Consider the following 12,953-nt stretch of genomic DNA (forward strand, 5'->3'; position numbering starts at 1 on the left):
CTGTTGTACACTTCCTGTCAGGCTGTGAAACAAAGCAAAAAGTAGCAGCTACTATATATCAGAACTGAACACAGCATTCTAAATCAACTATACTTTAATGAATAATAGCTTCAGAAAAACGTACCAGCTGCTACTGCCTGAGTGACTGCCTTATACAGGCACAGAGAGCCCTTATCGTCAAAGAACAGGTTATCATTCCACGTTTTTGGAGAAGAAAATGGAGGCTCAGAGAAGCCAAGTAACCACTCCAGGGTGACAGAGATAGGAGGTAGCAGGGCTGGGAGGTGAACCCAGCCCTGTGTCTAAAACACCTTTACAGAACTTCTTGCTTTCTGGCAAAGCAATAACGATGAACTTAGCGATGATGATGAAGATAATAAGACAAACTCACTGTCTGACGCCAGGAAGAAAGAGCCCATACAACTGACCACCACTGCGTTCTCTCTGTATCCAACCACTTGGGAGATGTACATGTCCGTCCTGTTTACCCACACGTCTGTTAGGTCACAAAACGATCTTGTGATGTTTATACAGTCCTTGACGACCTTCATATCTTCTGGTTTACTTTGAAAGGCAAAGAGATGGTCAAAGAAAACATTAGCTTGTATGTGATGAGGGTGCATGAACCCGAAGCCCCACTTGGATATTCCTGTGTGGCTCTGCTCAAAGGTCCCTTGTGGGTTTTCTTTCTTTTAATTTTGAAATTTCTTTTTAAACATTTTATTTTGTATGGGAGCACAGCTGTGCTATTGCTGACTGAGACCTCTGCCTACTTTTGGAATGTCTGCCCCAAGAAAACAGGGATCTGGGTTTCGAGTGTTACGTGGCACGTAGTAGGTGCTCAGTAAATATTTGCTGGGTGACTGAATCAGCAAATGTTGGGTGTTCATGGCAGAGGCCCCAGATCTCTCCAATTCTGCAGGACAATCATGACTGCCCCTCCCTGAGACCCCTTCTTTCTCAGGCTGAGGATGGCATGGTCTGGTCCTAAGTTAGCCTATATGGGACCAACACAGACATCTGCTCTCTTGAGCTTCAGAAAGGCAGGTGGATAATACACGTGACTGCCTAAGGCAGGGAGAAACGTTAGTAGGTAACAAAGAGAAACCCAATCCTAAAGGAAATCAACCCTGAATATTCATTGAAAGGACTAAGGCCTAAGCTCCAGTACTTTGGTCACCTGATGTGAGGAGCCAACTCGTTGGAAAAGACCCTGATGCTGGCAAAGATTGAGGGCTAAAGGAGAAGAGGGCGGCAGAGGATAAGATAGTTGGATAGCATCCCGGACTTCAAGGACTTAAGCAAACTCTGGAAGATGGTGAAGGACAGGAAAGCCTGGCATGTGGCAATCCATAGGGTGGCAGAGTCAGACATGACCTAGCGACTGAACACCAACAAAGAGATGCCCACCAGGGGTCCTTCAGCAGGTCAGATAGCAGCAGCAAGAGCAATAAGACAGACAGCCAACTAAGGACACGCCGTGGGGCAACTGGACCAAAGTAAGGCTTAGGAGGGTGATTGTTGGATGTGGGAATAAAAGGGCCGAAGAGGACACTGTCCATGAGGCATGACTCCCTGCAGCCACCCTTGAGCCGGAGGAGCAGCACGAGGAGGCTGAGCTCTGCGCCCAGGGCCATAGCTGGTTAGCGACCGAGCCAGACTTTGGACCTGGGCCTGTCCTCGTCGGGGCCAGGTGGGTTTCTGATGTCCCTTGTGCCTCCCTGAGGAGACAGGAGTAAACATAACCCATCAATACAGTCAGCAGGTCTTTGGACTTCTGTCCTCAGAACGATGCAGCACTTTCGATGCCCAGACTTACTGAACTAGGGAAGTGACTGTGAATAATGACGATAATTATTTTGACTCTGAGGCGTTGACTGTAGAAATTGGCTTTGGTTCTAAGTACAAGTGTGTCAAAAATAACTCTGGGGTGTTCGGGCATTCAGTGTAATTTAAAATGGAGGAGTCTTTTGTCTTGGATTTTTTAAAGCTCGGAATAAAACACTGAGACTGACAGGGGCTGAGTGAGGAGAGAGAGAAAAGCTCTATCACAAGGAAGGTCACCTCTTCCCCACTCCCCACATAACAGAAACACGATGTAATTAGCAAGAGAAAAACAGAGTGTCAAACCCACCTCATGATTGTGTACCATAATGTATAGTGAGTTGGTACAATTGAACGGTTTTTTAACTCCCATGATAAGATTGACTGGAAATTTCGGAATCTCATCTTTAAAGTGCAAGATTCATCTGAAAGATCTAAAGGGAACAGAGGTTAAAAAAAAAAAAAAGAAGATTGAAATCTGGAACCCAGTGTTGTTATCTTGGCCACGGTTCAAACTGTCCCTTGGGATCTGAACTTCTAGCAGAGAAGCCCCTCTGAGAGCACCAGGATCTTAGAAACCCAAAGGAAATGGTTTTGTTGAACACTAGAAATGAGCTAATACAAGTAATATACAGGAACTCAGCACCATGTAAACAGAATTTGGTGGTAGGGGTTTAAGTGGTTAATTCATGTCCAACTCTTGCAACCCCTTAGACTGTAGCCCACCAGGCTCCTCTGTCCATGGAATTCTCCAGGCAAGAATACTGGGGTGGGTTGCCATTTCCTTCTCCAAGGGATCTTCCCAATCCAGGGATCAAACCCGGGACTCCTGCATTGCAGGCAGATTCTTTACTGACTGAGCTACAAGGGAAACCTGAATTTGGGCTCACCCAATTATCACAGGCTCACAGCAGCAATTTGGATCAAATGATCCATGTTATCCTGGGCCACCTCATGCTCTCAAGTCAATCCAACCCCTCCTCTGGTCCCCCCTACATAGCTCAGCCCATGGCAAGCTTTCCTTCCTATGAATTTCCCACTGCGCTTGTTCCCCATCACAGAGGGGAGGTGAAGAATGTGTGCCCAGATTGGATCTTTCCAGGCATTTCATCCCCATGCCTATGCTGGAGTAGATGTGATTCACACACCCATTCCACAGACTGTGAGATTGAGAAGTTGAGTTATGCAACTCAGCTGGGGTGTGGCAGTGGCAAAGGAAACCTTACAGTTACATTTGTCAACGCGGCCTTATATGGTTAAAATTTCAAAGAGCATCTTAGTTTCCCGTGGTTAGGTCCTTTGCTTCTTGGTTGCTCAGTCTTCATCCCCTAGTGCTCATCACAAGGCTGGATACATATTTAACCCATAGTGAAGTTTTGTGGGAAGGTTTATATGTAGACAAGAAATTTAGTTTTAAAAAATGTATTTTCTCTTATCTGGTACCAGGTACCAGATAACAGGTGGAAAAATGTAAATTAAAGAGAAATGATTTCTGGAAGATTTTTTGTTTGGCACAGTCTCCTCAATCTTCTATTAGTGAGAATATGAAGAGCTGGGTATATTTTTAAGGGGCTTCCCTGGTGGCTCAATGGGAAAGAACCCACCTGCCAATGTAGGAGACCCTGGTTCAATCCCTGGGTCGGGAAGATCCCTGGGGGAGAAATGGCAACCCACTCCAGTATTCTTGCCTGGAGAATCCCACACACAGAAGAGTCTGGTGGGCTACAGTCCATGAGGTCACAAAAGAATTGAACGACTGAGTAATGTAACAACAACAACCACAACAATTCCTTCAAGGGGTTTAAAAAGTAACTCTAGTGTTAATTTCCGGTAATAGTTTTGTGAGACAAATGTGAAATCAGAATTGGCTAAATTCTCCTTCTACAGAGAAAGTATTTGAGGAAAAAGATTCAAACAAAATGGCAACAGATTTGGAGTCAGAAATCCCATTTTTTGACTTCTAAATGGTTGCTCCCCTACTCGTACCCTTACACAAAATTTTCTTAAGTCAAGAAAATCTCTTACCAGGCACAACATACGAAATACCAAATACGAGGCTGATATGCACTGGAAAGAAGAGAAACATGTTAGAAAAGCAAACAACACTTTCTCCAGCCTCAATTTATGATTGTTGCTCTGAGTCTGGCATTCTTCCACATACATGTTTTAATATTGCACTAAGAGTTTCTTGTGCTAAAGATAAAAGGTCAAGTAAATGGTTCTGGGCTTCCCAGGTGGTGAAGAATCCGCCTGCCAATGCAGGAGACATAGGAGACTCGGGTTTGATCCCTGGGTTGGAAAGACCCCCTGGAGTAGGAAGTGGCACCCCACTGTAGTATTCTTGCCTAGAAAATTCCATGGACAGAGGAGCCTGGTGGGTTACAGTCCGTGGGGGTCACAGAGTTGGATACGACTGAATGAGCACACAAAATGATCTTAGAGAGTTGATGGTATCAGCAGTGCATCTTCCGAGGACGTTTAGGCCTGAGTGGATCCAAAATAAGCTGTTTGGGAACTGATACTAGTAATGGGGGTTGACTGGTTGGGGAACCATCCTGAGAAGCAGTCATCCCTCTGGAACAAGTCTCAGAATGTGAATAAGCATGTTGCTAATTTTAAAACTTCTGAGGCAAAGATATTTACCAAGGTTGGTGGAGGGAGAAAGGTCTCGGTGAAGGGAAGGGGGAATTCTCATTTGTTTTCTGACGTCACCATGACTCAGAAGTGGGAGGGCAGGGTTGGCAGTTTTTAGTAGGTGAGGCCCTACTGTGCTCACTGTCACATACTCCCTAATGCATGACATTTCTTGGGGGAGAAGTGTCCCAACCATGGATCCCTTACTGATAAACTATGCAACAGATGACACAGTGATAGTGAAATAGAACCAAAACAAAGGTAAGGAGAAGGCACAAAGGAATAGGGCGATGGAAAAAAAATGATAATAAGTGAAATGTGGAAACCAAAGTTCAGGGGTGACATTTTGGTTTTGTGATGAGGAGGGAGATGGGAGATTTTTGTTATTTCGTCATTAGGTCGTGTCCGACTCTGTGACCCCGTGAACTGTAGCCTGCCAGGCTCCTCTGTCCATGGGATCTTCCAGGCAAGAATACTGGAGTGGGTTGCTGTATCCTTCTCCAGGGGATCTATTCCAGGTGGAATTTTTTGGAGGGGTTTGAGATACCTGAGGTTATTGATATTTCTCCTGGCAATCTTGGTTCCAGCCTGTGCTTCTTCCAGCCCAGCATTTCTCATGATGTACTCTGCATATAAGTTAAATAAGCAAGGGGACAATATACAGCCTTGACGTACACCTTTTCCTATTTGGAACCAGTCTGTTGTTCCATATCCAGTTCTAACTGTTGCTTCCTGACCTGCATATAGGTTTCTCAAGAGGCAGGTCAGGTGGTCTGGTATTCCCATCTCTTTCAGAATTTTCCACAGTTTATTGTGATCCACACAGTCAAAGGCTTTGGCATAGTCAATAAAGCAGAAATAGATGTTTTTCTGGAACTGTCTTGCTTTTTCCATGATCCAGCAGATGTTGGCAATTTGATCTCTGGTTCCTCTGCCTTTTCTAAAACCAGCTTGAACATCAGGAAGTTCACAGTTCATATATTGCTGAAGCCTGGCTTGGAGAATTTTGAGCTTTACTTTACTAGCGTGTGAGATGAGTGCAACTGTGCAGTAGTTTGAACATTCTTTGGCACTGCCTTTCTTTGGGATTGGAATGAAAACTGATCTTTTCCAGTCCTGTGGTCACTGCTGACTTTTCCATATTTGCTGTCATATTGAGTGCAGCACTTTCACAGCATCATCCTTCAGGATATGAAATAGCTCAACTGGAATTCCATCACCTCCACTAGCTTTGTTCATAGTGATGCTCCCTAAGGCCCATTTGACTTCACATTCTAGGATGTCTGGCTCTAGGTGAATGATCACACCATCATCAGTATCTCGGTCATGAAGATCTTTTTCGTACAGTTCTGTGTATTCTTGCCACCTCTTCTTAGTATCTTCTGCTTCTGGTAGGTCCCTACCATTTCTGTCCTTTATCAAGCCCATCTCTGCACGAAATGTTCCCTTGGTATCTCTAATTTTCTTAAAGACATCTCTAGTCTTTCCCATTCAGCACAGGCTGGAATCAAGATTGCCAGGAGAAATATCAATAACCTCAGATATGCAGATGACACCACCCTTATGGCAGAAAGTGAAGAAGAACTAAAGAGCCTCTTGGTGAAGGTGAAAGAGGAGAGTGAAAAAGTTGGCTTAAAGATCAACATTCAGAAAACGAAGATCATGGCATCTGGTCCCATCACTTCATGGCAAATAGATGGGGAAACAGTGGAAACAGTGTCAGACTTTATTTTTCTGGGCTCCAAAATCACTGCAGATAGTGATTCCAGTCATGAAATTAAAAGACGCTTACTCCTTGGAAGGAAAGTTATGACCAACCTAGACAGCATATTGAAAAACAGAGACATTGCTTTGCCAAAAAAGGTCCGTCTGGTCAAGGCTATGGTTTTTCCAGTGGTCATGTATGGATGTGAGAGTTGGACTGTGAAGAAAGCTGAGCACCGAAGAATTGATGCTTTTGAACTGTGGTGTTGGAGAAGACTCTTGAGAGTCCCTTGGACTGCAAGGAGATCCAACCAGTCCATTCTAAAGGAGATCAGTCCTGGGTGTTCATTGGAAGGACTGATGCTGAAGCTGGAGCTCCAATACTTTGGCCACCTGATGTGAAAAACTGACTCATTGGAAAAGACCCTGATGCTGGGAAAGATTGAAGATGGGAAGAGAAGGGGATGACAGAGGATGAGATGGTTGGATGGCATCACCGACTCGATGGACATGGGTTTGGGTGAACTCTGGGAGTTGGTGATGGACAGGCAGGGTGCAGTTCATGGGGTCGCAAAGAGTCGGACATGATTGAGTGACTGAACTGACTAAACTGAACTGAAATATATTCTCGATCTGTTATCTCATTATTACCCTTTGTTGCATAGAAAAACATTTAATTTTCATAGAAGACCTTTTTTGGTCATGATGTGTGCTTTATAAGCTTTAAGAAACCATTCTTTACACTGAGGATACATAGATATTCTCCTACAGTTTGCCCAACCCAGGAAGCAAACCCAGGCCTCCTGTATTGGCAGGTAGACTCTTAACCACCGAGCTTCCAGGGCAGTCCTAGGGGTCTGGCCTCTTTCCAAATGTAGGAATGGAGTGATAAACTCCACCCTGGATTAGAATGAGAGTATTAAGGGAAATTCCTCTTCAAATTATAGTGAAGCTAGCTCCCTTCATTATTGAGCCTCAAGTCTATGATTATTTAGTTGTTTTCCTAAAACACCAGTAGAGCAGAAACCCATTGTAAATCAAACCATCAACACAGAATTCCTATCTATGTTCCACTTGGCTCTTGACCTTGGTCCTGTGTCCTCAGGACCGGGAAATCAACTGGCTACTTCCTAACAGGGTCCTGGTAGATGGAGCTGTGAGAAAAAGTGACACTCACCCATGGGATACAAATTCAGTGGTCCAATCGCTGACACATTCTGGCTCAAAAGCATTTTTGTTGTTTTATGTGTCCTTTATTTACTTTCACATCTGAAAAGAAATCAATATTAGGTGATCAGAATTCTGAAGTATCTAATTAAACTGCAAAGACAACAGACAAAGACAATCTGTATGCAGGTCAGGAAGCAACAGTTAGAACTGGACATGGAACAACAGACTGATTCCAAATAGGGAAAGGAGTACGTCAAGGCTGCATATTGTCCCCCTGCTTATTTAACATCTATGCAGAGTACATCACGAGAAACGCTGGGCTGGAAGAAGCACAAGCTGGAATCAAGCTTGCCGGGAGAAATATCGATAACCTCAGATATGCAGATGACACCACCCTCATGGCAGAAAGTGAAGAAGAACTAAAGAGCCTCTTGATAAAAGTGAAAGAAGAGAGTGAAAAAGTTGGCTTAAAACTCAACATTCAGAAAACTAAGATTATGGCATCTGGTCCCATCACTTCATGGGAAATAGATGGGGAAACAATGGAATCAGTGACAGACTTTATTTATTTATTTATTTATGTTTTGGCTCCAACTGCAGCCATGAAATTAAAAGACGCTTGCTTCTTGGAAGAAAAGCTATGAGCAACCTAGACAGCATATTAAAAAGCAGAGATATTACTTTGCTGACAAAGGTCTGTCTAGTCAAAGCTTTGGTTTTCCCATTAATCATGTATGGATATAAGAGTTGGACCATGAAGAAAGCTGAGCACTGAAGAATTGATGCTTTTGAACTGTGGTGCTGGAGAAGACTCTTGAGAGTCCCTTGGACTGCAAGGAGATCCAGCCAGTCCATCCTAAAGGAAATCAGTCCTGAATGTTCATTGGAAGGAGTGATGCTGAAGCTGAAGCTCCAATCCTTTGGCCACCTGATGCGAAAGCACATATGAGTGGCTGAACTGAGCTGGCCTGGGTCTTGGCTGTGGTGCGTGGGATCTCGTTGCAGCAAGCGGACTCTTCAGTTGTGTCCCTTGGGCTCAGTAGTTGAGGTATGTGGGCTTCGTTGCCCTGTGGCTTGTGGGTGGGATCTTAGTTCCCTGACCAGGGACTGAAACTGCGTCCCCTGAATTGCAAGGTGGATTCTTAACCACTGGGCCACCAGGGAAGTCTCCAGCAGGAAATCCCTGATTCCAGGTTTCCTCTCTGCCCTTCTGATCATTCACCCCATTTACACAAGGAGCCTTATCTCAGCTTGCAGGACCAATAGCCATTTGGTTCCAAAAATTTAAATATAGGAAAAAGCAAATTTTGAAGTGTCTTGCTCCCTTTGGAAAACTATTTTCTTTTTTTTTTGCTTAGTCCTTCAGAATATCCTCATACATGTTGTTGTTCAGTCGCCTGGTCATGTCCAGCTCTTTGAGACCCTATGGACAGCAGCACGCCAGGCCTCCCTGCCCTCACCATCTCCTGGAGTTTGCCCAAGTTCCTGTTCACCTTCATGCATAAGCAAATACAAAAATGTATTCTTATTCTCCCCAACCCTATTTTTCCAAATCAGAGATAGCAGGTGATCCTAGTGGTAGAGAACATGCTGGCCAATGTAAGAGACACAAGAGAGATCTTGAGCCAAGGGTCGAGGCGGCCATGGCAACCCCCTCCAGTACTCTCACCTGGAAAACCCCATGGACAAAAGAGCCTGGTGGGCTACAGACCACGAGGTCAGAGTGGGACACAACTGAAGCAACTTAGTACACGCAAAACATACACATTGCCTGTCTAATTCCTGCTTTTTTCCACTTAAAAATAAATTTGGGAGCTCTTTCTGTATCAGCACCAGAGAGAATTTCTTTGTTGTTGTTGTTGTTGTTGTTGTTTTTAAATAGTTACATATAGTCTACTCTGTGGACATACCATGATTTATATGACCAGTCGCCACAAAGAACATCTGAGTGACTTCCAACTGTTTCTGCAATGGATTCTCTTGAAAATGCCTCATTCTGAGCATGTCAAGCCTAAGTGTGAGAAAGCTTCCCAGAAATAGTACTGCTAAGCCAAAGGGGGTTCAGTCAGGGTCCCGGCAGGTAAGAGCACATTCAACTCTGGCTAAGCGAAGGAAGATTTTCATCAAGGGACTATTTAATACAAATGTGTGAGCAGGCTACAGGCCAACCATAAGGATGAGCGTAGCATCTGAAAGTAACAGCAGCGAGGGCTGTTATCCTGGGCTTGAGGTACAGAGGGAACGTCCCAAGCCTGGAATTAGGAAGGAGAGAGTCCAGCGTGAGGGGCACAGATATTCCTCACTGTCTTCCTTCTCCTCTCTTGGGGCTCCCCATTGGCTGACTCCAATCGAAGCCATAGGACAAGGCAGCTGGTGGCTGTACCCATACAAGATGGGATCCCAGGGTACAGTAAAAGGTGGCAAAGGTGGAGGCTTGGTTTGCAGGGGCAGACAGAAGTCACCATGCATGTCTTTTTTTTTTTTTTTTTGGCTTCACTAAATGCGAGGCTTATGAGATCTTAGTTCCCAACCAGGGATAGAACCCTGGCCCTCTGCAGTGAAAGCCTCTCTGCAATGAAAGCACGGAGTCTTAACCACTGGACCACGAGGGACATCCTTGCATTGGTAGTTTTGATAGAGACGGCCACACTCTGGCCCTTGTGGCTCTAGTGGTTTACACAACCTCTTGCAGTGTGTGAGAATTTCTGCTTCCCCACAAAGGAAGAGCTTGATAATGATAAATAATGATTATGACAATGATAACCATCAAGCTCTTGGATTTCTGAAAATCAAATTCATAAATGCCAAGTTGTCTTCAGACTTATATGAATTCTATACTTCTCTTATTCTAGGTAAGACCTAGCATATATGGCAGAGGTGTTTCCTTTTGAGTTAACTGTCAATCTTTGAGTCGTTGTTTTTTTTTTTAACATTGATTCTTAAATTTTTGTTTTGGAATATAGTTGCTTTACGATGCTGTGTTAGTTTCTGCTGTACAGTAAAGTGAATCAGTTATACATATACATATATCCCCTCTTTTTAAGATTTCTTTCTTCACATCGGTTTGAAGGAGCTTTTTAAGTATGAGGCAAACTGGCCCTTTGTGATATGAGTCACATCTTTTTAATTTTTCTCCGCCGTTGTCACTTGTCCTTTGATTTGCCTGTACGGCTTTTTTCTTTTTTAACGGAAACTTCTGAGCTTTTAGACTTAAAGGTATTTTCTTTCTCAGCATCTGCATTTTGAGTGAGTTAGTCTTCTTCATTCTAAGGCGAGAAAGGAAGTCTTGAAACATTTTACGGAGCCCTCAGTCAGTCTCATTCCTTCTCTCCCCCAGATCTCTGTCTCCATCCAAACTACTGGGTGTTCTCCTGTCCCCGCAAACACTGGGGTAGCACCAAGCCCCAAGTCAAAGTGAAAAATGACCCCCAAGTAGCAGACATGAATTCAAGCTAAGAACACATTAAAAAGTCCCCTTGACTACGACGCTGTCAAGCCAAAAGACTCCAAGTCAAAATTGCCACCTACCACCCATGAGCTATCCGGGCACCTCAACTTTTCCCATAACATGTGCATGCTCGGTCGTGTCTGACTCTTCACAACCTCCTGGACTGTAGCCCGCCAGGCTCCTCTGTCCATGGGATTCTCCAGGCAAGAATACTGGACGGGGTTGCCATTTCCTCCTCGAGGGGATCTTCCCCACCTGGGGATGGAACCCACGACCCCTGCATCTCCTGTACTGGCAGGCAGATTCTTTACCACTGAGCCACCTGGGAAGTGTACTGTCATTAGAACAGCCACAGAGATGTCTTTATGGCATGTGATGTGGTCTGCCATCATCACTCCTCAGCAGCAGGCTTGCCGGGTCGTGGGCGTTCTCCAGACGCTGGGAGCACCAAGACCATGGAATGCCACCTTGGGGTGACTCCCTTCTACCTGACCACTTGCCCTGTGGCCTCTGGCCTCTCTGTTTTGTTCTGATGGTGGCACATTTTTGCCCTTATTCTGCCTCTGTCGAACCTTCCCTCTCCTTAGCGGCTGAAAGTACACACACACAACCACACAACTAGAATTCCTCTCTCCTGCTCTGGGCCGCAGGACGTTGCCTCCCTTTCTTTGTTCCTGGTGACTCATACTCCCCTGCCAATTAGATTGCTGATAGAAGATTCTTGCTTGCTTGGAAAATCTAATTTCCCATCTTGGCATCCTGCCTGGAACTGTTCTTGAAGCTCTTTAAAACTCGCCCTGACTCCAAGCAGCTCAGCCTTCCTAAAGCTCTGGTTACTCTAATCTCTGCAGCCAGGGCCAGCTTCAGTCACCCCAGGGGCCCTGCACACAAGAAGGGTCCCACTCTTGGTTTATTGCTTTCCTGTGGCCATCTTGAAATTTTTAATCATTTTATCTTTGAACTTGTGTCTTGTTAGTGAAGTCTGATGGGACAAAATAGGAGATCAATTCATACTTGGGTCTTGCTCCCCCAACCCCTGCAGGATGGGGGCCTGACCTGGCCCCTCTCTCTACACCCGATGACTGCTTGATGTTCTTTTCCTGGAGGCAACAGCTAGGTCACAGGGTGGGAGAGCGATCATGGTGCATTGATGCCCTCCTGGCGTGTGTGCAGGGAGGCTGGGCCAGGCAGAGTGGAAGCTATCCCTGGCCCGCCTAGCCTAGTGGGTGGCTACCTGGTCTGGTGGGAGCTAAATGTCAAGGTCAGTCTGATCGGGGTACATAGCAGGGCCAGGAGCAGAGGTTTAAAGACTCTTCACTGTCTGCCAGCATGCTATGGGTTGGGATGGCAGATCCTTGGAAAGGGGAGACTCAGGGTTTGCCTTTTCCAGAGTCCATCTCAGGCTGGTGGCTAGCAGTTGAGGGTTGTGGGCAGCCTTCCAGTTCAAGTGCATGTGTGCCCAGGGTTGCCAGGCCGGAAGGGTCCCCGGCAGCTGTGGGCAGTGGCACTGGCCCTGCCTGTGTGCCCGTGGGAACCCTCTCTTCCTCTTTGCTCCCCTCCTGAATCTGGGCTTGAGTTTACTGCTTCCACCTACTTCCAGGAATTCTCCCAAGATGTGCTAGGAAATGCCAACTCTGTATTATAATTTGGTGATTCACCATCGGGCTTAAATACTTTTATATTTGCATTTAGATTTGGTTTCAGTTCAGTCACTCCGTCGTGTCCAACTCTTTGTGACCCCATGGACTGCAGCATGCCAGGCCTCCCTGTCCATCACCAACTCCCGGAGTTTATTCAAATTTATGTCCATTGAGTCGGTGATGCCATCCAACCATCTCATCCTCTGTCATCCCCTTCTCTTCCTGCCTTCAATCTTTCCCAGCATCAGGATGTTTTCAGACAAGTCAGTTCTTCGCATCAGGTGGCCAAAGTATTGGAGTTTCAGCTTCAACATCAGTCCTTCCAATGAACACCCAGGACTGATGTTTAGGATGGACTGGTTGGATCTCCTTACAGCCCAAGGGACTCTCAAGAGTCTTCTCCAGCACCACAGTTCAAGTGGCCGACACAAGTGTCTCGCTCTGAACTCTGAGCCACAAATCACACCTGCTCTGAATTTCCTATCACCACCATCCCCTCTCCCCCAACAATCCTTGTCACTGGTACCCAGACA

At 45.5% G+C, this 12,953-nt stretch overlaps 1 protein-coding gene across 4 annotated transcripts in view; it reads right to left on the reverse strand.

Annotated features, from left to right (window-relative positions):
* The window catches only part of IFNAR2 (interferon alpha and beta receptor subunit 2), a 72,953-nt gene that overhangs the window by 17,313 nt on the left and 42,687 nt on the right, over positions 1 to 12,953 (reverse strand). For all 4 annotated transcript variants that reach the window (XM_069549058.1, XM_069549067.1, XM_069549050.1 and 1 more), the window contains 4 exons: positions 7,340 to 7,431; positions 3,850 to 3,891; positions 2,135 to 2,258; positions 392 to 564 (listed from right to left, as the gene is read on the reverse strand). In XM_069549058.1, coding sequence (XP_069405159.1) covers positions 392 to 564; positions 2,135 to 2,258; positions 3,850 to 3,891; positions 7,340 to 7,394 — 394 coding nt within the window. In that variant the 5' untranslated portion in view covers positions 7,395 to 7,431. The remainder of the gene's footprint in view (positions 1 to 391; positions 565 to 2,134; positions 2,259 to 3,849; positions 3,892 to 7,339; positions 7,432 to 12,953) is intronic.

This window comes from Ovis canadensis, chromosome 1 (genome assembly GCF_042477335.2).
Source record: "Ovis canadensis isolate MfBH-ARS-UI-01 breed Bighorn chromosome 1, ARS-UI_OviCan_v2, whole genome shotgun sequence".
NCBI classification, from domain to species: Eukaryota; Metazoa; Chordata; class Mammalia; order Artiodactyla; family Bovidae; genus Ovis; species Ovis canadensis.